Source organism: Lolium rigidum, chromosome 1 (genome assembly GCF_022539505.1).
Source record: "Lolium rigidum isolate FL_2022 chromosome 1, APGP_CSIRO_Lrig_0.1, whole genome shotgun sequence".
Classification (NCBI taxonomy): domain Eukaryota; kingdom Viridiplantae; phylum Streptophyta; class Magnoliopsida; order Poales; family Poaceae; genus Lolium; species Lolium rigidum.
The window spans coordinates 125,210,139-125,234,419 of NC_061508.1; the positions used below are offsets into that span (position 1 = coordinate 125,210,139).

At 49.8% G+C, this 24,281-nt stretch overlaps 1 protein-coding gene across 1 annotated transcript; it reads left to right on the forward strand.

Annotated features, from left to right (window-relative positions):
* Nucleotides 1-21,263: 21,263 nt before the first annotated feature.
* LOC124668287 (protein DETOXIFICATION 35-like) lies at nt 21,264-24,026 on the forward strand. The gene is made up of 7 exons (XM_047205480.1): nt 21,264-21,634; nt 21,733-22,358; nt 22,543-22,599; nt 22,738-22,976; nt 23,065-23,183; nt 23,294-23,380; nt 23,714-24,026. The coding sequence occupies exons 1-7, from the start codon at nt 21,398-21,400 to the stop codon at nt 23,786-23,788; spliced, it is 1,440 nt and encodes a 479-aa protein (XP_047061436.1). The 5' UTR covers nt 21,264-21,397; the 3' UTR covers nt 23,789-24,026.
* The last annotated feature ends 255 nt before the right edge of the window (nt 24,027-24,281 follow it).

The window sequence follows — 24,281 nt, forward strand, 5'->3', positions numbered from 1 at the left end:
CATCTCATCAATAAGTTTCCAGAACATTGTTTTATATACCGGTATGTCGTGGAGACTGTTAAGTTGAACTTCCACTTAAACCTTCATATTACACTAGATTGCAACTTGGATAGTGGACTATGCCTTGAACTACAAGTTTTCTGCGCACTAGCTTCATACAAAGCCTAGACCGATATTAGGCTGCCGCGAGACTTCCTCGCGGTTTGGAGCTTATACGTCATACTCTAGGGCCTTTCATGAGTTTACTAGAGAGCACCCAACTCTCATAGATTGCGACGTTTAACAATCAGACTCATATAGGTGTGTTCTTCAAAAGATGTTCTGCAGGACAACATCTTTGCTAAAATAAGCCACTTAGAACACATTAAGATAATTATCAACCTGCCATGCAGATTAGGAGAGTATTGCATCTTACGGAGTGATAAAATTGCTATAGGGATATATACTCTCCTCCCAGCCAACCAACAGCTTGTCTCCCAGCTCTAATTCACGGGATCTCCGATCACATAGAGTGGGTTACCACCGTGGGCAGCTCATACTGTGGGTCTCATACCCATTTCCCTCTATGCATGTTCTATCACATTTCGTGATAGTCCCTTTGTGAAGGGGTGTGCCAGGTTTCTAGACGTATGGATATAATCCAACGCTATAACTCCGGAGTTTCTCATTTTCCTGACAGTTTTCAGTCTCCTCTTCACATGCCTTGATGACTTCATGTTATCCTTAGAACTGTTTACTTTGACGATCACAGTTTGATTATCACAGTTCATAGGAATAGCGGGTATTGGTTTCTCAACCACAGGTAAGTTCGTCTCGAGCTCACGAAGCAATTCTGTGAGTTCTGCTTCCATAGTTGACCTCGTAATGATGGTCTGCTTGCAAGACTTCCAGGAAACAGCGCCACCTCCAAGTGTAAACAAATAACCACTTGTGGCCTTAGTCTCATCAGCGTCAGATATCCAATTTGCATCACTATAACCCTCAAGTACCCTTGGATACCCAGTATAGTGAATGCCATAACTCGCAGTGCCTTTCAAATAGCGCAAAACTCTCTCAAGAGCATGCCAATGAACATCTCCAGGTCTAGACACAAAACGGCTGAGTTTACTTACAGCAAAGGAGATGTCAGGCCTCGTGGCGCTGGCTAAATACATAAGCGAGCCAATGATTTGCGAGTATCGCAATTGATCTCTAGCAATTCTTTTATTCTTACGAATTATCACACTAGGATCATAAGGCGTTGGAGAAGATTTGCATTCACTATACCAGAAGCGACTCAGGATCTTTTCCACATAGTGGGACTGAAGCAATGTAATCCCACCATCGTCATCCTTCAGCAGCTTGATGTTTAAGATCACATCAGCTACTCCCAAGTCCTTCATCTCAAAACAACGAGATAGGAACTCTTTGACCTCCTTAATCACGGTAAGGTTGGTCCCAAATATCAATATGTCATCGACATAGAGACAAAGAATAACTCCCTCGCCCCCACCATGGCGATAGTATACACACTTGTCAACTTCGTTTACAACAAAGCCTTCAGCGGTTAAAGTTCTTTCAAACTTCTCATGCCACTGCTTAGGCGCTTGCTTAAGCCCATATAAAGATTTCAGTAATTTACACACCTTTCCTTCTTGACCATCTACTACAAATCCATCGAGCTGCTCCATATAAATTTTCTCTTCAAGCTCTCCATTTAGGAAAGCAGTCTTAACATCCATTTGATGAACGAGAAGACCATGTGAGGCAGCCAAGGATAGTAGCACTCGAATGGTGGTCAATCTGGCAACATGTGAGTATGTATCAAAGAAATCTTCACCTTCTTTCTGGGTATAACCCTTGGCCACAAGACGTGCCTTGTATTTTCAATAGTACCATCGGGCCTAAGCTTTTTCTTGAACACCCACTTGCATCCTACAGGTTTGCACCCATAAGGACGATCAGTAACCTCCCAAGTTCCATTAGCTAAGATGGAATCCATCTCGCTACGGACAGCTTCCTTCCAGTAGTCAGCATCCTGAGATGCATAGGCTTCTGAAATAGAAGTGGGAGTATCATCCACGAGGTACACAATGAAATCATGACCAAAGGACTTTGCAGTCCTCTGTCTCTTGCTCCTTTTGGGAGCTTCACTATCATCCTCCACAGGATTATCAAAGTGTTCTATAGCCATGGTAGGTTCAGGAAATAATTCCTGAGTAGATGAACTGGGCATCTTCTGAAGTGATGAGCTAGACGTTTCTTTCATAGGAAAGATGTCCTCAAAGAAAGTCGCATAATTCGACTCCATAATTGTACCAACATTCATGTTAGATACCTCTGATTTTACTATCAAAAATCTGTAGCCAATGCTATGAAATGCATATCCCAGAAGAACACAATCCACGGTTTTTGGTCCAAGCTTGCGCTTCTTGGGTATCGGCACATTTACTTTCGCCATACAGCCCCAAGTTCGTAGGTAAGAGAGTTTCAACCTTTTCCTTTCCCATTCCTAAAAAGGGATAATGGTTTTGTTCTTTGTGGGGACACGGTTTAGGACATGACATGCAGTCAATATCGCCTCCCCACACCATGCCTTGGATAGACCTGATGTATCTAACATGGCGTTAACCAAATCAGTTAGAGTACGGTTCTTTCTTTCGGCCACCCCATTTAACTGAGGTGAGTAGGGAGGCGTCCTCTCATGGATAATACCATGTTCCGCACAAAAAGAATCAAACTCGTTGGAAAAATACTCTCCACCATGATCGGACCTTAGCCGTTTGATCTTTCGATCAAGTTGGTTTTCTGCTTCAGCTTTAAAGATTTTGAAGTGATTAGAGCTTCATCTTTAGATTTCAGGAGGTACACATAACAATATCGAGTAGAGTCATCAATTAAAGTCATGAAGTATCTTTTTCCTCCTTTTGTCAATTCACCATTCATTTCACAAAGATCCGAATGTATAAGCTCCAGCGGTGCCAAGTCTCTTGCCTCCGCAATCTTGTGAGACTTACGTGGTTGCTTAGCTTGCACACATACTTGGATTTTTTGACAATAGCAAATTTTGGAATTATATTCATATTCGCTACCCGCGTCATGCACCCAAAATTAATATGACAAAGTCGTGAATGCCAAATATCGGACTCACTATCATTGCAAACATGATTAATAATTTGAGTACATAAGGGCATCTCCAACCGGGCGACCCAAACCGCGCCCGCGCGTCCGGATGGGACGAGCCTAACAAAAACGCGGCCCAGCGCGCGGACCCATCCCTAAAACGGATGGCCGCGGCGTCTGGGACGACCCAAACCCGGCCCAAATCTGTGACGAGTTTGCGTGACCGCGGACCACGGACGCCGAATGCTGGCCGCTCGCGTCCTCCCCTTGTCCGCCCCTGGCCCGCCTGTCTGTCTCCCAAAACAGAAACACCCCTCGCACACATCTCCCGCCGCTCCGCCACCAGCCAAGGACCGGCGATTTGTGAGCGGCGTCGACGCCGGCCACCGTCGTCGAGATGCCGGCAAGCGGGGCGGATGCATAGGTCGCGGCCCTGTGCTGCTTTCGCCGCTTCGTAGCAGAGTCGGAGGACGCCGTCGCCGTCCCCGACGCTGTTGTCCTCTCACCGTCGCGAGACCTCCCGCCGTTAGCAGCTGCGCCGTTGCCGCCGGAGGTGAGCTCTTGTGCACCTTGTTTCCAGACCGCAAGTCGGCCGGGACAGCCATTGCCTGCAGGTTCCTACGGACGCATTGGATGGCCTCCGCCTGGGAGGTGTTCGATGAAATGGATGATCTGAAATTTTTCCCTTTTCATCTGTAGATTATGGTGGACAGCGATGACGACTACTGCTTCAAGAACTTCATCGACACGTTGTCCGACGAGGACTCCGACGACGAATTTTTCACGGATGCTGCGCTGATCATCCACGAGCACATTGTCTCGCAGATCCCCGTGCACCGGGGGTCCTTGCCGGGGCGCGCGGCCGCCTTGGACCGCAAAAGAGAACGCGGCCACGACCAGCTCTTCACCGACTACTTCCAACCCAAGGCATTGTTCACGCCGGCCCTGTTTCGCCGGCGTTTTCGGATGTCCAGGCCGTTGTTCCGCCGGATAATGGACGGCGTCAAGGTCTACGACGACTACTTCTGTGCGAAAGTGGATGCAATTGGCAAGGTAGGCCTCTCTTCGTACTAGAAATGCACGTCAGCGATTAGGATGCTCGCATATGGCGTTGCCGGTGATTTCGTAGATGAGTACACGCGCATGAGTGAGTCTACCGGCTTGGAAGCGATGTACAGGTTCTGCAGAGCAGTGATCGGTTCGTTCGGAGAACAGTACCTCCGGCAACCTACTGCAGAGGACACAGCTCGTCTGTTGTCAATCAACGCTTCCAGGGGGTTTTCTGGGATGCTTGGCAGCATAGACTGCATGCACTGGGAGTGGAAGAACTGCCCCTTTGGTTGGCAGGGGCATACAGCGGTCATTCTGAGGGGTGCACAGTCATTCTTGAAGCTGTTGCCTCACAGGATACATGGATTTGGCACTCATTCTTCGGAATGGCTGGCTCGCACAATGACATCAATGTGCTGCAGCGCTCTCCGGTGTTTGATAGGCTAGCGTACGGTCAGTCCCCGATGTGGATTTTGAGATCAATGGCCACCACTACACCAAGGGGTACTACCTTGCCGATGGTATCTATCCACCTTGGGCTACACTCGTGAAGACAATCCGAAAACCCAACTCAGAGCAGGAGGCAAGGTTTGCCAAAGAGCAAGAGGCAGCCCGGAAAGATGTCGAGCGGGCGTTTGGCATCCTCCAAGCCTGGGATGTGCAAACTCTGTGGAAGGTGATGACCTCTTGTGTAATCATGCATAACATGATTGTTGAGGTAGAGCGGGATGATTCACTCTTTGATAATGACTGGGAGGGCCAGGGAGAGTTGGTTACTCCTCAAGGTGGTCCGGCATCATTCCAGGACATTCTTCATGCACACCATGAAATTCGAGATCTAGTTGTACACAACCAGCTGCAGGCTGATTTGATTGAGCACATGTGGCAGCATGTAGGCAACAATGCTGCAAACAACAATGATGATGGAAATCCCGAAGCCTAAAGCATTTGAAACATTTTTACATTTTATTTGAATAATACTTTATCATTGATTACGTGGACAATGTACTGTGTAATAAATTTTGAGCATTTGAACCATTTTCTATAATTTATTTGACGTTTATAGTCAATTTACAAGCAAAAACATACAATACGGGGGCGCGACCCATTTCTGCAGCGTTGGGCGCACCGCGCGACCCAAACGGACGCGCGGACGCGGGGCTCCGTCCGCGTGTCCGCTCGGCCACCCAAACGGCCCAAAACGGACGGCCTGTTGCGGTCAGAAACCCACCGGCGAGCAGCGACGGGCAACACAGTAGAGCCGGGAGGCTCCCAGGACTGCGGCTAGCCCTGGTCCCTCGAGCGACGGCCCGCAAAGCCTCGGCACGCACGTCCGATGCTGGTGCAAGGGCGTGCCACCTGACCTATACCTGGTCAGGAAGGTGATGGATTTGCTTCGCTTAGTTTCCTGCATTGCATACACGTAAACATTAAATACGAGCCTCGATCGGCTCTCAGGTTGTCCTGTGAATCGGCTCAAGGAGCCGATCCACCCATGACCCGTATGAGGTATACGATCAATGGTGGTCCTGCTTGATCAATATAAAGCTAATACGACCTACGACGATTTAGGGTTTTCACCACATAATCGGAACATCCTACACGTGATTGAGCCTGGCAGCCACGCACGGTGATAATAAACCGACCCTAGACAAGGCCTAAAAACCAACATGAAGTTGATCCCGGAACATCTCATCTAGGGCTAGCAAACTACACCCTACGTGCCACCGGATCCTTCAACCCGTTTGCAAGGCCTAACTATGCGGATATTAAACTAATCCTTGAAGAACAAGGAGCAATCATAACGGATCGGATCTACTAAATAATGATCAAGCGAGGTGCCGCCGTTACACCTAAGATAGGTGTAAGGGCGGCTAGACGTCTAAGGGTTGCATGGACGAAAGCATATGATACGATGAAACAATGCTAACCCTAACACATCTACGATAACTACGTTGCTCGCCATCAACAAGGCTTCAGCACGAGCAACGCATGAACAGCGAATAAACGTGTACTGCCTAGATCGCAAGATGCGATCTAGGCAGCATGATGCTTACCCGGAAGAAACCCTCGAAACAAAGGGGTTGGCGATGTGCCTAGATTGGTTTGTGATGAACGTGATTGTTGTCTTTCTCAATAACCCTAGATACATATTTATAGTCCGTAGACTTTCTAGCGTGGGAATAATCCCAACCGTGCACGAGCTAAATTCTATCTAATCGACATGTATCCTACTATATTTACAGATACACAGGCAAACTAGCCCAAACTTTGTATAGAAGGCCGATTCATGTATTTCTTCCAGATATATTCTTCAAGCCCATCTTAATCGCGGCCCACCTCTGATCCGGTCAAATTCTTGTGATAACACATGCCCCCCTGGTTTTGGAAATGACAATTCCAAAATCACTCTATTTTTTTCTTCGTGGGGTCATGTCGTGGCAGAGCAGAACCGCCGCAGTTCCCATCATCATGATGCCTTACCTCCTCAACTTCTCTGCGTGACCTGGCAAAAAAAAATTCTTTGGGCACCACTTCCTCGGAAACTGCTGTGGTATTGAATCTCCACTATATCCCCTCTTATTTAACCGCTCTAAACAGTCCGCTACTTCATCCCCTTGCTCTGTTCTGGCCATCGGCACCAAAAAAACCCCAGTCTCAGAGCAATGTCTTCCTCCTCTTCCTCCTCCGCCTCGTCGGATCTCTCCTCCCAAACCTTCTCCTCCTCCTCCTCCTCCTTCCGCGAACCCACGCCAGAGTGGGATCCGGTGGCGGCTCAAATGGCAGCGCACGACGAGCACGCCCCAGAGGAGTGGGACCAGGAGGACCACGCCTCCTCCGTCTGGTCCGAGGACGACAAGTCCTTGACCAGCGGAGATGAAGACCTCCAGTTCCTCGCTGATGGGGAACTGGAATCGGAGAGCGAGGACGACTCGTTCTCCTGGGATGATTACACCCCCTCCGAGGAAGAGGAGGAGGAAGACGACGACGACTCCCTCGAGGGTTACCCACCGGCGAAGCGCCTCCGCACCTGGTGGGATGACGACGACAGCCGACGATGACGAGGAGGACGAGGCTCCCGTAGAGGGCTACGGGAGCACGGTGACGAGGAGCCCGCCGGCAGCAGCGCCGACGAGAGCTCCGAGGACGACGACGAGGGCAGCGACGGCCCGTAGATTAGGATCTACTAGTGTAGGCCTAATAGTAGTAGCAGATTGGTCAATAGACCTTTCTTTTGTTCTTCCTCCCTTGAGCAATCGGCTCTTTCTTTGTAAGAAATCCTATTATTAATGAAGAAAATATTCCCCAATTAATTTTGCTTCCTTGCCAATTTTGCCGATTGTCAAACGAAGTCGCTGTACAAAGATCCGATGGCAGGGCATCGGCCTGCACTATAAACGCGACTTGAGGCCAAACAGTTGCCTAATCACACGGTCAAACAGGTCCAATCCATGTCCAAACCATCCTCCAACCTCAAACGCGCAGACTCAAATCTTCAGCAAATCCACTGGGAGATTCATCTCAGATATCATGATCTCTGGTCTGAAACCGATCTGTTAACCTGCTCAATTGAGCTTATTCCTCTAGAGTCGATAGCAATGCATCGGCTTTTATTATTCTGAAGTCGATGTCTGTGCATCGGCTGTGATTTGTACGTACATTTTTTTTTTACTGGCCGATTTAAAATCGGCCCCCATATCTCACTGCCCATCATCCCACATGCTTGGGAAATACTTCTTGAGATGCTGGCCATTGACGGCCACTGGGAACTTCACCCCATCCAACTGTTCAAGCATGTAGGCATTGCCCTTCAAAACCCGGATGACTTTGTAATGACCGTGCCAATTAGGAGACCATTTGCCATATGCTTTATCCTTGGTTCCTAGTGGCAACACGGCTTCCCATACTAAATCACCAACTTGAAACTCCTTTGGTCTCACCTTCTTATTGTATGCGCGAGATACCCTGGCTTTGTTCTCTTTAATCTTCTCCAACGACCAAAGTCTAAGTTTCGTTGCATCCTCAATAGTGTCACTCATCAGGGCTGCATATTCTTCAGCTGTCAAGTCATTCTGAAACGTGACACGTCTCGATCCAGCCGTAATTTCCCAAGGTAATACGGCTTCCTGCCCATAGACAAGCTGGTATGGCGAAGTCTTTATAGCTCCATGGCATGACATGCGATAGGCCCACAAAGCTTCTGACAATGTCTCATGCCACACCCTAGGGTTCTCGTCAATCTTCCTCTTAATCAGCTTGATCAGGCTTTGATTGGATGCTTCGGCTTGCCCGTTGGCTTGAGCATAGTATGGAGATGATCGGATCAGCTTAATCCCCATGTCATCGCAGAACTTTTTGAATTCTTTAGAAACAAAAACCGAACCTCCATCGGTCGTGATGGTTTGGGGAATCCCGAACCTATGAATGACATGTTCTTTGACAAATTGGATAACATCTTCCGATTTTACCTTCTTCATAGGAACGGCCTCCACCCATTTGGTGAAATAATCTGTAATGGCCAGAATCCACTCGTGGCCTTTGCTCGACGCGAGATGGATTTTGCCGATCATATCCATGCCCCAACCTCTAAATGGCCAAGGCTTGATGATGGGGTTCATCGCTGATGCGGGTACCATCTGAATTTTTCCGAACATCTGACACGCTTGGCATCCCTTGTAGTACTTGAAGCAGTCCTCAAGCATGGTGGGCCAATAAAACCCCGATCGCCTAATTAACCACTTCATCTTATGAGCCGATTGGTGAGTTCCACGAGCGCCTTCATGCACCTCATGTAAGAGCCGATTAGACTCGCTTGGTCCCGTGCATTTGAGTAGTAACCCTTCCAACGTCCCGTAGAACATGTCATCTCCTATAAGGACATATTTCATAGCCTTGTACCTTATCCGTTTAGGTGCCCCCCGAGCCGAATCCTTCAAGTAATTGAAGATATCGGCTCTCCAGTCATCCTGTTCCAGGAACTGCACGTGAACTTCTGACCCGTCTGGTATGTCCTTGTATCCTGACGCCATCTGCGCGAGATCATTGGCGTCGGTATTCTGAGACCTTGGGACCCAATTGAAATTGATGTACCGAAAATGTGTCATCGGCTCACGACATTCCATCCAATATGGAAAGAGTGACTCACTCTCGCACTTGTATTCATCCGTGAGTTGGGAGATCACCAACTTCGAGTCTCCAAAAGCTCCACCGCCTCGCCCCGGCTTCCAAAAGCAACTCCATTCCCTTGCGCACCGCCTCATACTCAGCGACATTGTTGGTGCAAGGGGTAGATAGCCCGATGGCGAAAGAATATGTTGCCCCCGAGGCGACACGAGCAGAATGCCGATGCCACAACCATCATCACAAGCCGATCCATCGAAGAACATAGCCCATGCACGTACAGATAGTGCTGCTATATTAGTATTAATCCGTTCAGCTATAAGATCGTCCAACGCTTGTCCCTTGACTGCTTTCGCAGGCTGATACCGAAGATCGAACTCCGACAACGCAAACATCCACTTACCAAGTCGGCCTTTCAAAACGAGAGCCGGCAGCATGTGCTTGACCACGTCTGACTTGCATATGACGATGATCTCAGCCGTCAAAAGGATATGATGAAGTTTGGTGCAGGTGAAGAACAGGCAGAGGCATAGCTTCTCGACCTCAGGATACATTGTCTCTGCGTCCAACATCCTTCGTCGAGGTAGAAAACGACCTTTTCAACACCCTCATAGAGTTGCACCACCACCGAAGCGATGGATGTGTCGCCTATCGATAAGTAGATATAGAACGGTCTGTCTTGTTGGGGTGGAACTAGCACAGGCGGCGTTGTTAGATACCGCTTAATCTCGTCAAACGCCCGCCGCTGTTCCGCCCCCGATGAAACTCGTCATCAGATTTAATCTTCACCAACGCCATGAACGGCTCAATTCGTCCCGACAGCTTAGAGATGAATCGTCGGACGAAGTTGATCTTGCCGATAAGACGTTGGAGCTCCTTCTTCGTGGTAGGCGGCTGCATGGTACGCATCGCCTCTTGACTTTTCAGGCCAATCTCGATTCCTCGTTCATGAACCAGAAAACCTAGGAACTGACCGGCCGTCACACCAAAGGCACACTTCTTTGGATTCATTCTCAGTCCGAACTTCCGAGTTCGGTCTAGGATGCGTCGCAAATCATCCAAGTGTCCCTTCATGGAGACAGATTTGACCACCACGTCATCGATGTAGATTTCCACCAACTTGCCGATCAGATCATGAAATATATAATTCATGGCTCTTTGGTATGTTGCACCAAGCATTCTTCAACCCAAAGGTCATGACTACATATTCAAACAAGCCCACCGACCCCGGTACTCGAATGCGGTCTTGTGTATATCTTCCGGAGCCATGAAGATTTGGTTATAGCCGGCGTTGCCATCCATGAAGCTCAACACCTTGTGGCCAGCAACTGCATTGATCAACGTTTCGCCACGTGCATCGGATATTCATCTTTTGGAGTGGCTCTGTTGAGATCTCGGAAATCTATGGCCACACGCCATCGGCCGTCCTTCTTCTCTACAGTACGATACCGGAGATCCATTCAAGCATACCCGCATGGCCCGATGAACCCGGCGGCCAACATCTTCTCGATCTCTTTCTTGACCTTCTTCCGAATTTCGGCCTTCATCTCGACGTGCTCGTTGTTGGAACGGCCGAAATCCTTTCTTAAGGGGGAGCAGATGCTCAATGATGCTCCTGTCTAACCCGGCATCTCTCGTGTAATCCCATGCAAAGCAATCTGGATATTCTTTAACCGTAGCTATCATCCGACTCCTGAGATGTGGATCTAACTTCTTGCTGATAAAAGTTGGTCGCGGCTTATCCCCAGGACCGATGTCGACTTCTTCTAGCTCATCAGCCGATGTAAACCCATACCCTAGCTTTCCGTCACCTGTGAGATCGACACTGAATACAGGGAAAACGTATGGTAAGGATAGTATGGGCCGATTGCCGGAATCGGCCTTCATTTTGATTGTAACCAGAATTTTTGGGAAGTGTCGGAGCCGATCGCGTGGAATGGCTTCCTCTTTGTCCTTGTTATGAGAGCAGCTGCCCTCGTCTCTGTCCTTACCAGAGTGGTGCCCAGGTCCTACCATGTTGATGTTGAACGAGGAACCTGGCTGGCACCTCCCGTGGTAAGTGCACTCCACCATGTTAACGGCGGGAAGGGGTGTGTGTCGACTTTCATGGCGTACTGGCTGAAAATTAGACGCCCTTGTTCTATCGCCATTTGGATCTGCTGACGCCACACCCTGCAGTCGTTGGTGGTATGGGTGAACGTGTTATGCCATTTGCAGTATGGCTTTCCGTTCAGCTCCTGCCTCGTGGGGATTTTGTGGCCTTCGGGTACCTTTAGCTGCTTCTCCTTAAGTAAGAGGTCGAAAATTTGCTCAGCCTTGGTCACGTCGAAGTCAAACCCTCTTGGAGGACCTTGTGGCTTAACCCATTTCCAGGACACGGGGCTTGCCCCCCGAGTCCATTCAGCCACTGCTACCTCTTGATCTCCCGCAGAGCCTTCATCTTCATCCGCCTCAACCAGGACCACCGCACGCTTGAATTTATCCCGGTACACCTCTCGGGTGGCGCCGTTCATATAACGACGCCTTCCGCACCATATGCGCCGGTGAAGGGTAGTCCGCTTGGGAGGCCACATCCTTGATCGGTGATGCGAGACACACCACCGCCAACTCGATCGCTTCTTTTTCAGTCCACACGAGCCGAATAGCATCGGTTCCTAACGGTCCCGAAGCGCCGGATGTATTCCGACACCTGTTTCTCCACGCTTCGTCGTACTTGTGCTAGATCGGCAATGCCAGCCTCGGAAGCCTCCGAGTGATACCGCATGTGGAACTCGTTCTTCCAACCGCTTCCAAGTCCGGACCGAGTCCGGTGGCAGCGATGTGTACCACCCGAAAGCCGATCCTCCGAGGGACCGTGCGAAGAACCTCACACGTAGCTCATCCGATGCCGAGATCGTGCCCAGCCTGTGCCAAATATCGGCTCACATGCTCGATTGAGCTGGAGCCATCTGATCCACTAAACTTGGAGAATTCAGTGGAGCCGATATTTGGGTGGTAGTGGGATCAAATCGTACTCGTTGGGGTACGGCTTGGAATAGCCGATTGCTCTCCTTTTCGGCACCATGCCGAACTGGTCTCGCAAAATTGTACTGATCTGATCCACGGTGCTGGCTGCAGGAGTCGAACTCTGAAGATTCGCTGGAGTGGCATACTTAGCCAGCCACGCTTGCTTCTCGAGCTTTGAGCCAACCGCAGGAGTTGAGCCGTGGAGGTTCGTCGGAGTGGCATACTTAGCTAGCCACGTCTCGCTTCTCAAGATCCGTTCCCGAAGTTCCTCCTCGCTGTTCCGAAGTCCCCGCTCTTGCAGTCTGGTTCGGGAGTGCCCAGCTATCGTAGCCTCGGCACGTATGTGCACGTGTATCCGTGAGGGATCTCCTTAGGCGCTTCATACAAGAACTGGTAATCACTAGGGTCACCACCGATCTTGTAGACGACGAATGCCGGTGAACTCGGCACTTCTGGTGCTGCCAACGCGAACGGCAGCGGTGGTCGGGACTGGAGTGGTGTCTCTCCTTGGTGAGTCCCTAGAGCTGGTCCCGACGGAGAGTGCCGATGCCTCATGATTTCCTGGATCACCCGAAGGGCGACACGCTCCAAAGTGTTCACCAGGCTCTCGTAATGGCGGTGCAGCCGAATGAGCTACCATGAAATTAATCTCCCGACGCGAGACCCGGTGCGTTCTTCTCAAGGGGCGCACAGGTCCACTCCGTCGAGCGCGCTTCAGGCGAGAACCCTTTCCACCCGATGCCGTGTGAGCGGGTTCTCCGGAAAGATCCGATGAGGTCGGCTTCGAGGATCGCTTTGACCTCGTCATACTTCTTCTTGAGCTCCTCGCTCGGGTCTTCGTACGTGATCGGAGTTCCTTCCGCCATCTCAGATGTAGATGGCGATGCGGTTGATGTCGAAGACGGTCCCACCGGGCGTGCCGGAATGTGTTGCGGTCGAAACCCACCGGCGAGCAGCCGACGGGCAACACAGTAGAGCCGGGAGGCTCCCGTGACTCGCGGCCGGCCCCGGTCCTCGAGCGACGGCCCGCAAAGCCTCGGCACGCACGTCCGATGCTCGGTGCAAGGGCGTGCCACCCGACCTATACCCGGTCGGGAAGGTGATGGATTTGCTTCGCTTAGTTTCCCGCATGGCATACACGTAAACATTAAATACGAGCCTCGATCGGCTCTCGAGTTGTCCCGTGAATCGGCTCAAGGAGCCGATCCACCCATGACCCGTATGAGGTATACGATCAATGGTGGTCCCGCTTGATCAATATAAAGCTAATACGACCTACGACGATTTAGGGTTTTCACCACATAATCGGAACATCCTACACGTGATTGAGCCTGGCAGCCACGCACGGTGATAATAAACCGACCCTAGACAAGGCCTAAAAACCAACATGAAGTTGATCCCCGGAACATCTAATCTAGGGCTAGCAAACTACACCCTACGTGCCACTGGATCCTTCAACCCGTTTGCAAGGCCTAACTATGCAGATATTAAACTAATCCTTGAAGAACAAGGAGCAATCATAACGGATCGGATCTACTAAATAATGATCAAGCGAGATGCCGCCCTTACACCTAAGATAGGTGTAAGGGCGGCTAGACGTCTAAGGGTTGCATGGACGAAAGCATATGATACGATGAAACAATGCTAACCCTAACACATCTATGATAAATACGTTGCTCGCCATCAACAAGGCTTCAAAGCACGAGCAACGCATGAACAACGAATAAACGTGTATCGCCTAGATCGCAAGATGCGATCTAGGCAGCATGATGCTTACCCGAAGAAACCCTCGAAACAAAGGGGTTGGCGATGTGCCTAGATTGGTTTGTGATGAACGTGATTGTTGTCTTTCTCAATAACCCTAGGTACATATTTATAGTCCGTAGACTTTCTAACGTGGGAATAATCCCAACCGTGCACGAGCTAAATTCTATCTAATCGACACGTATCCTACTATATTTACAGATACACGGGCAAACTAGCCCAAACTTTGTATACAAGGCCGATTCATGTATTTCTTCCAGATATATTCTTCAAGTCCATCTTAATCGCGGCCCACCTCTGATCCGGTCAAATTCTGGTGATAACACGGCCCAGCGCGTCCGTTTGGGTCGCGCGGTTGGAGATTCCCTAAGTCTGACAAAGATAAGCGGAACAAGCCTCCGCACACATAACCCTTTCCAACAAATTGTCCACATTTGGAAATTACAACTTTATTGGACTCAAAAACCAACTTAAACCCATCTCGACATAAAAGCGATCCGCTAACGAGATTCTTATTAATGGAGGGAACGTGATGCACATTCTTCAGCTGGATGGTCTTTCCCGAAGTAAACTTCAGATCCACCGTACCAACACCACGAACAAAAGCATGTGAGCCGTTTCCCATCAGCACGGAGGAAGTCCTTGCGACCTGATAAGAAGAAAACATAGAGACATCAGAACATACATGTGTATTGGCTCCGGTGTCTATCCACCAATCAGGAGAATTACATACTGAAAGGACAGTAGGAGAAATACCGTACCCAACGTCCTTCATCTCAGTATCAATGCCAATAACAACATTTGCGGACTTGCCGCTGTTCCCACGCCGATCATGGCGTTCTGGGCAATCAGGAGCCCAATGTCCAGGAGCGCCACAAACATGGCAGTTCCCTTTCTTCTTATAAGGAGTCTTCCTCTTGAAGTTGGTTGAGTTGGAGGCTTTGTTCTTCTCATCAAACTTACCTTTTCCATTGTTCTTATTCTTAGACTTGTGAGATTGGAAGTTCTTCTTCTGTACCACATTGGCACTAGAACCTCCCTCAAAACTACGAGCGCGTGTGTCCTTTGCCCTCGCCTTCTCTCTTCCACATGAAGCGAGCCAATGAGATCCGAAACGGAAAACTCTTGTCTCTTATGTTTTAGAGAAGTAGCAAAGTTCCTCCACGAGGGAGGAAGCTTGGCAATAATGCCACCGGCCACATATTTGTCCGGTAAGGTACACTTAAACTGCTCGAGTTCTTTGGCAAGGGACTGAATCTCATGAGCCTCCTCTACCACGGAGCGCTCATCAGTCATCCTGTAGTCATAGTATTGCTCCATGACATACAATTCAGTGCCAGCGTCCGAGACCCCAAATTTAGCCTCGAGCGCATCCCACGCATCTTTACCATGGTCGAAAGCCATGTACGGGTCAACAATGTTGTCCCCAAGAATGCTGAACAAGGCCGCCTTAAACATGGCGTCGACCTTTTCAAACTTTTCCTGCTCCTCTGCAGAGAGAGGCCCCTCAGGTCTAGCATCTGTGGCGCTAAAACAGCCTAGGTTTGTAAACCATAGAACTGCCTTTGTGCGCCACCTCTTGTAATGCATACCATCAAAGAGGGGAGGTCGAGTAGCGGCAGCAACGCTGCTTGAATTGATTTGCCTAAAATCAGGTTTTTGGATTGTTGGAAATATAAGCAAATATCCATATGAAATAATCCGTACAAGTAATTGATAAATCATGACTACGAAAATAACAAGTAAACTAATCATGCAGACTAGTAAAGTAGATGAACAGATCACATCTAAACAAGACAAACCGATCGCATCTACAATAGAAACTAGAAGAAGAAACTCTAACAGAAACTGAAAGAGAAATGACAAGATCACATACTTTGCAGCAACATCGTTGTCGCCCATGTTGAGGTTGCCGAGGAAGTCGCTGAGGTCCGGGAAGAAGTTGTCGGTGTGGAGGAACTCGTCGTCCGATGACGACGTCGTGATGCCAGTAGTCGCGCCGAAGCGCTCCCCAAAAACCTGATTGCCCCTCACCCGTAAAGGTTCACGAGAGGCAGGATTCCGGAGGCCTACTGTCCCGGCAGTCGGTGCACGCCGACGGACGGGATGAGGAAGACAAAGGCGGCGGCGCAATGAACTGGAAACAGGTAGTCGCGTATGCGTCTCTTTTTTTCCGCGACTAGGGTTGCGCTAGGTCTTATGTAGTGCGGTTCGGGAAGGTCGTGGGGCGCACCCCACGTCCGAGTCGGCACAGCCACGATCCAGAAAAACCGGAAGGCAAACGGCTGAGTAACGCGTCCGTTAATGACTCAAAATTGATTACACAATTAATTTCCCAAATAGAAAAAAGATAAGCTCGGCTCGGCCAGATTCCCGCAACCCGCGGCGCGTCGGGACGTGACGTGTCGTGACGAGGCGAGGCAAGGCGGGCGGCGGAGGAGGACGAGTGCGCGAGGGCTCTCTCTCTTCTCACTCACTTACTAGGACTAGAACAGCTCACCTTATATACCACTCCAACTCTCTCCCAACTAGCAATGTGGGACTAAACTTTAGCCCCCACTAGTGCTGCCACTGATTTTTGGAATGGGCCATGTGAGTTTCAAAATTTGATAATGGGCCATGGGCCAAAGGCCAAATGTCCCAAATTCCAGCATTCTCTACATCGAGCCTCCGCTCCGTCGCCGTCCTTCTGTTCCCCCCTGGGCTGCTCTTCGTGACCTGCTTTGCTACTGTTGGTTGTTTCTTTCAGTTCGTGTTTGATGACTACTTATTCATGACTTGTAATCAGCCATGTATATTCCTTTTTATGTGTTCCGAACCTGTGGTGGTTGTTGTTCCTTGTAAGGACTCGGTAGTGGATGCCCAGCCCAAAACCTCGCTCATTTCCTTTAATTTTGTTTTACCCTCTCTGTCGGTCTACCTTGGGTGTTTTTTCTTTCCCTCATGTTAAGAAAAATCGCCCTCGATTGCTGGAATGTTCGCGGGCTTGGTATGCGGCAAAAGCGTGATGATGTCCGGGCAGCAATTGACCTTGTTACCCCATCCATCTTGCTTTTACAAGAAACTAAGCTCAATGACATCTCCTCCTTCCTCGCCTCCTCCTTCCTTCCACCTAAACTTTGATCCTTTGTCTTCAAACCCTCCACTGGTGCTTCCGGGGGTATCACTACTGCCTGGGATGATGGCCTCCTGCATCTTACCCACCACTCTATCGACGACTTCTCGGTCACCACCACCTTCTCCCATCGCTCTGATGGCCTCTCCTTCACTATCATCAACGTCTATGGGCACTGCCTCCACGACCAAAAGCAGGACTTCCTCAACTCTTTCACTCAAATTTTCGTGACGGTCTCTAGGCCGGCAGCTATCATGGGAGATTTCAACCTTATCTGAACCCCGCGCGATAAGTCCAATGGAAATTTTAACTCTTCTGAGGCTAACATCTTCAACGACTTCATCAACACCCTCGGCCTCCTGGAAATCCCGCTCCTCGATCGTCAGTTCACCTGGTCTAACCAGCAAGACCCTCCCATCCTGGCTCGCCTGGACAAAGTCCTTGTCAACCCGGACTGGAGCCTCGCGCTGCCTGAGTCCACGCTTACCTCTTCTGCTCGCCCCACCTCTGACCACGTCCCCCTCCGCCTTATAGCCTCGTCGGAAGCCCCCCGCAACGTTGTCTTCCGCATGGAAAACACGTGGCTTTCACACCCCTCCTTCGCCACCATCGTCGATGCAAACTGGAACAGTGTTGGCTTTAGACACTCTCACCTTCCTGTCGTCAGTGCTCTCTGCATGAGGCTTAAAAGAGTCTGCTCGACTGCTAGGGTTTGGGCTAAAGACCGCAAACTCCCGCCCATCTACCTCCTAAACTGTCGCGCTGTCATCTCCCTTTTTGACCGCCTCGAGGAACATCGGAACCTCTCGGCTCTTGAAAACCGGATCCGCTACCTTGCAAAAACCACCCTCAGCCAAAAAGTTTCCAACAAAGCGACCTACTGGCGGCAGCGTGCCAAAATCAAAAATTGTATCCTAGGTGACGAAAACACCCGCTACTTCCACCTCTGTGCCTCTTGCCTCCTCCGCAAAAACCAAATCAAGAACCTTGATGATCAAAATGGTAATGTGGCTTTCTCCCACCCAGCAAAAGCTGCTATCCTCCATGATTTCTACAAAAACCTCCTGGGCACTCCAGTTACCTCTCTTGATCAACTTAACCTTGCCTCGCTTGTCTCCTCCACCTCTCTCACACCTTCTCAGGCAAACACGCTGGTCTGACCTTTCTCCTTAGAGGAGATCCAGTCCGCCCTTTTCACCATGAACGAAAACTCCAACACTGGGCCGGATGGTTTTGGACCTGATTTCTCCAAGAAAAATTGGAATCTTGTTAACTCTACCCTCTTAGATTCCCTCTCAAGCTTCCACACCCTTGCTTCTGATCTGAGGCCAATAAACAAATCCTACATTGTCCTCCTTTCCAAAAAAGAAGGGGCAAATAAACCGGACAACTTCCGCCCCATCTCTCTTCAAAACTGTTGCCTTAAAATTCACACCAAATGCCTCACTCTCAGGCTTCGGGACCTCATCCCTTACCTTGTCCACCCAGATCAGACCGGGTTTATCTCGGGGGGCTGTATTGCTGAAAACTTTGTGTATGCTGCTGACATTGTCTAGAGTTGTCACAAACGTGCGGCTCCCGCTGCGGTTTTTAAGCTGGACTTCCGCAAAGCCTTTGACTCCATCAGCTGGGATGCTCTGGATCGCATCCTCCTTGCCAAAGGGTTTCCGGAGCTCTGGCGATCTTGGATCAAAATGCTAAATCACACGAGTCAAACTGCGGTCCTCCTTAAAGGCGTGCCCGGCAGATGGATCCAATGTCGTCGCGGCCTTCGACAAGGTGACCCTCTTTCCCCTTTCCTGTTCAACGTCATCGTTGACGTCCTGCAGCAAATGATCCTCCAGGCCTCCCGGGAAGGCCTTCTCCTCCACCCCCTCGTGGACGACCTCCCCTGCCCGGTCCTCCAGTACGCTGACGATAACCTCATCATCATCCGGGCTATCCCAGAACACGTCGTCAATCTAAAAAAGATCCTTGACGACTTATCTGCGGCACCGGCCTCGCCATCAACTTCCATAAAAGCACTTTTGTCCCCATCGCCACAAATCAGGCAACGACCCTCTCCATGGACAACGCCTTCGGATGTGTTGTCTCCTCTTTTCCCCAGACATACCTGGGGCTCCTCCTCTCTATTTACAAGCTCCGTCCTTCTGACTTTGCCCCCATAATCCATAAGAGTGACACGCGCTTATCGGGTTGGCGCGGTCGGTGCCTCCCCATTGGGGGACGCTTGATCCTCGTCAACTCTGTCCTCACGGCCATGCTAGCCCATGCTATGGCCGCTGGACTCCTCCCTGTTGGCGTTGTTGAGGCCATCGACAAACGGCGCAGAGCTTTTTTCTGGACCGGGGAGGAAACCTGCCATGGTGGAAACTGCAAAGTCGCCTGGTCGGACGTCTGCGTCCCAAAAATAACTTGGGGGACTCAAGGCATTCTCTCCATCCAATCTCAGAACTCTGCCATCTTAACAAAATTCCTCACTAAGCTCCACTCTGACACCTCCGCCCCTGGGCGGACTGGTTCCACCGTCGTTATGGCTAGAATGACTCCAGGGATCTCGGGGACACGCACCGCCTTGACACCCATGTCTGGAAAGACATTGCCGCTGGTCTTGCGGTTTTCCGCTCTATCACCAAGGTTTCTGTCGGCAATGGCGCTCCACGGCCTTCTGGACTGACTTTTGGACTGGCGACGCCACTCTTCAGGACCGCTTTCCTGATCTCTACTCCCATTCCGCTCGTATACACATCAATGTCGCTACGGCTCTGACATCCGACTTCCGCGGTACCCTTGGACCGCGCCTCTCGCTGGCCGCGGAGACCGACCTTAGTACCCTTGCAAATGAGCTCACCTCTGTGGTCCTGCATCGCGACTCCCTGGATAACCGTTGTGTCCGCCTCACTAACAAAAAGCTCTCGAACAAGTGTGTCTATGTCAATTCTTTCAGTCATTTGCAGATTGATGAGGTTGCTGACAAGGTTTGGAGGAGTGCTGCCCCTCTGAAGTGCAAAGCTTTTTGCTGGCTTGCCCGGAAGAGGCGTCTCCCAACTAATGAACGCCGGTTTCGCCATCGCCTCAACACCTCTGCTGCCTGTCTCTCCTGCTCCCAAGATGAAGATACCGACCACATGCTGCTTCTCTACCCCCGTGCCCGGGAAGTCTGGAACTTCTTCTTTCCAGACTTCAGCACTCGAGGGCCCTCCAACCTCGCCGACCTCTGGACCATGCGATGCAGGGACTTCGAAGAAACAACTGTAGTCACAGCCATTGCCTGGAACATCTGGAAGAGAAGAAACGCCCAGACCTTCAACGGCATGAGCGAAGATCTACCTCTTGTCTCTCATAGGTGTATTGAGGACATTAGATTGTGGGCGCATCGATGTACTACCCCCTCTTCCTCCCTCTCTCTAAATAATTGGTGTAACGGGTTCGACCCGCATTGACCCCCCCCCCCCTCTCTCTCTCCTGGCCTTCCCTCTAAAAACTCTATAATGATCCCCCTGTACACTTGTTGTTCATGATCAATGTTCAGGCTGGCGTAAGCCCGCCGTAGACCCGGTCAAAAAAAATGTTTGATGTGGAAACATTGACAGTTAATTCATATTTGTGTTATTTATATATAACCACGTTGACAAATGGAGGAGAAATAATTTTTAGCGTACGAATTTTGTGGAATCTGCTAGCATAATATGGTTTTTGCTCTATAACCGTCTCATAAGCAAACCGTAAATTATTTTGACTGAATATTTTTTATGAAATCGGCTAAAGATGTTCTAATAAGAGCCACATAAGAATAAAGGCCACTCTCAAAACAGGCAGGATAGAGTGTGAAGGGAGAAATAAAAATTATTGAGTATGAGCAACTATCATTTACAAAGAGCCAAAACCAACACATATACGTATATGCCAATATAGAAGAAACCCCTCGTACACTGTTGAGTGGCCACAATACCATTTCTAGACAAACACGCGTCATCCCACAGTACGAAGATACGAAAACAGTGACGCGAGCAAAGAAACAGATACGAAAACTTGATTGTGAGGCCTAATCGGTTGGCGCTAGCAATCGCACGGACCACGTGAAACCAACCGCGCGGGTAGCTGCAACCTACCCGCTCGCTCTTTCCTCCTCGGACTCTCCACTAGATATAGCCGACGGGGCTTCGCTTGGAAGCAGAGCAAGTGCTCGGTGCTGCTCAGTCCACGTTGCTGTTGAAGAAACGAGCGAGCGAGCTGGCGATGAAGTCCGTCGACGGCGACGCGCCGGCGGTGAGCACCGCGGGGGAGGCCGCGCGGATGGTGTGGGAGGAGTCCAAGCGCCTCTGGGGCATCGGCATGCCCATCGCTATCGCCACCCTCAGCTTGTTCGCCGTCAGCTCCGTCACCACCATCTTCGTCGGCCACCTCGGCAACCTGCCGCTCGCCGCCGCATCCATCGGCCTCTCCGTCTACTCCACCTTCGCCCTCGGATTCCTAGTACGTCACTGTTCATCTCCATTCTCCACTGCATATATGCTCACCCGCGGTTACTCGCAACTGAAACACGCTAATGATCATGTGGAGTACCACCACAGCTCGGCATGGGGAGCGCGCTGGAGACGCTCTGCGGCCAGGCGTTCGGCGCCGGCCAGGTCGCCATGCTCGGCGTCTACCTGCAGCGTTCATGGATCGTCCTCACCGCCGCCGCGCTCCTCATGGTGCCCTTCTTCGTCTTCGCCGAGCCGCTGCTCCTCGCCATCGGCCAGGACGCCGCCGTGGCGCACGAGGCCGCGCGCTTTGCGCTCTACATCCTCCCCGGCACCTTCTCCTTCGCCGTCAACTTCCCCACCGGCAAGTTCCTGCAGGCGCAGAGCAAGGTCCTCGTACTCGCCTGGATCGGCATCGCGGGGATCTGCTTCCACGTCGCGCTCACCTACCTAGTCGTCACCGTCCTCGGGTGGGGAACCCCTGGCGCCGCGGCCGCATACGACATCTCGCTCTGGGCCGTCGCGCTGGGCCAGGCGGCATACATCATCGGCTGGTGCAAGGACGGGTGGAGTGGGTGGTCCATGGCGGCGTTCAACGATATGTGGGACTTCGTCAAGCTCTCAATCGCGTCCGCCGTCATGCTCTGCCTCGAGATTTGGTACATCGGCCTCATCACCGTCGTCACCGGCGATCTCGAGGATGCGCAGATTGCCGTCGATTCGCTTGGCATCTGGTACTACCTTTCTTGCCATTTTTTTACAACAGGACAACATACTAACCACACCAAATTAGAACCTGCCAAGTGACAACAATCTGGATTTTTCCTTACAAACCATCTGAACTATCTGAAGATACTATGATCAATTCAGAGCTAACTATATGGGGTAGGCTGAAGAAATGTTTGTTCTTTTTTTCAGCATGAACGTAAACGGATGGGAGGGTATGATCTTCATCGGTCTCAATGCTGCTATCAGGTCAGAGTGATTAAAACTGCGTGCACAAACTGTCGCTTCTTGTTTTGTTCTGGAGAAACGACTGAACCAGCCACACTGCTCCACGAATCTCGAATTTTAGTTTCTGAACTGTTCCCATTACCTGACTATCCCTTTCAGTGTCCGAGTCTCCAACGAGCTGGGTTCTGGCCGTCCAAGGGCAGCGAAGCACGCTGTAATCGTCGTCATCGCCGAGTCGCTGCTCATCGGCCTGATATGCATGGTCCTCGTCTTGATCTTCAGAAATAAATTCTCCATCATCTACACGAGCGATGTGGAGCTCCAGCACGCAGTCTCCAAGATTGCAGGACTGCTCGGATTGACCATGGTGCTCAACAGCGTGCAGCCTGTGATTTCAGGTATGCTTCTTCGTCTGACATCATGATGATTTTATTTTGTTCATGTCGCATCAACCTAGTTAACGGCATTGATCTGCTGATGGTTCAGGCGTTGCTATCGGAGGAGGATGGCAAGGCCTTGTCGCATACATCAACCTAGGCTGCTACTATGTTTTCGGATTACCCTTGGGCTACCTTCTCGGCTACAAGCTCAACTACGGAGTTATGGTAATTGATTATGTTAATTTGAACTACTGCAATTTGCAAAAAGAAAACACTGAAGAATGTCTGAGGTGTGATTTTGTGATGTTGCTCATGAACATCGGTTCTGATATCAGGGGATTTGGTCTGGCATGCTTTGCGGGATTGCACTTCAGACACTGATTTTACTCTTCATAGTGTGGAGAACAGATTGGAGTGCAGAGGTATAGAATTCCATCACCTTGCCAGTTTTTACCATGTTTTTTTTGTCAAAACATGAAGAACACAACTTTATAAGAATTAGTGAAAGAATTAGCTGGGGAATCTTAGCCCATCCTTACAACAGTAACTGCTCATTAGGCTCCAATTTAACATGTGTGGATATATGAGCAGATGTCATAGAACATTTCAATCTTGAGTAGGCACATGTCATATAACTCATGACTTCTTTTCTTTCTTTGTATGATTTTAGACATAATTTATGTAACATTTTCAGTCATTTGTATGGAAAATATTGAGCTTTCCACCATTCCCAATCTCATTATTCATAAATGCAGGCTGCGCTAGCTTCAAGAAATGTGCGAAAGTGGAGCGGCACCGATGAAACCAAACCTCTCCTAGAAGAGAATTAGAGCACCGGAGCATGTTTTATCTCAGTTAACACTCTGCATTTCTCCATAATGAGAGGACTTTCTGGCTATTGGTTATGTTGGATCATGTATTAATTGAATATGATATCAGAGTCAATAGTTCTCAAGTTCAAGACTTGTCCAACGAGCTATTAATTAGAAAGTTTAGCAAATTTCATGATTTCATTAGTTCAATATGTATTATTATGAGCCTGAATGGTCAGGCACATCTTTGTACGTAGATGCCTCAAAGTTTTTCTATTATCAGGAAAAATTCATCCTGAGCAAGAAGCCTAATTACTGCCTATTAAAATGTGATGCACTGAGAGATACATACTAATACTATGTTTCTTCAATAAGAATAAGAAAATGACACGACAACACTCCTAGATGGTGCAAAATAGCTCGGTGTTATTTCGGACAGAGACACCGGCAGTGACCCCATTCCATCTCCTTTGTGCCTCTCTCTCTCTCTTTTTTTAGATAAAAGGCATCT

Excerpts from the sequence above, each read along its gene's own strand:
- LOC124668287 (XM_047205480.1), top strand. The coding sequence starts at position 21,398 with ATGAAGTCCGTCGACGGCGACGCGCCGGCGGTGAGCACCGCGGGGGAG. Across the intron at positions 21,635-21,732 it reads CCTTCGCCCTCGGATTCCTA|CTCGGCATGGGGAGCGCGCT; the intron begins GTACGTCACTGT and ends GTACCACCACAG. Across the intron at positions 23,184-23,293 it reads AGCTCAACTACGGAGTTATG|GGGATTTGGTCTGGCATGCT; the intron begins GTAATTGATTAT and ends TTCTGATATCAG.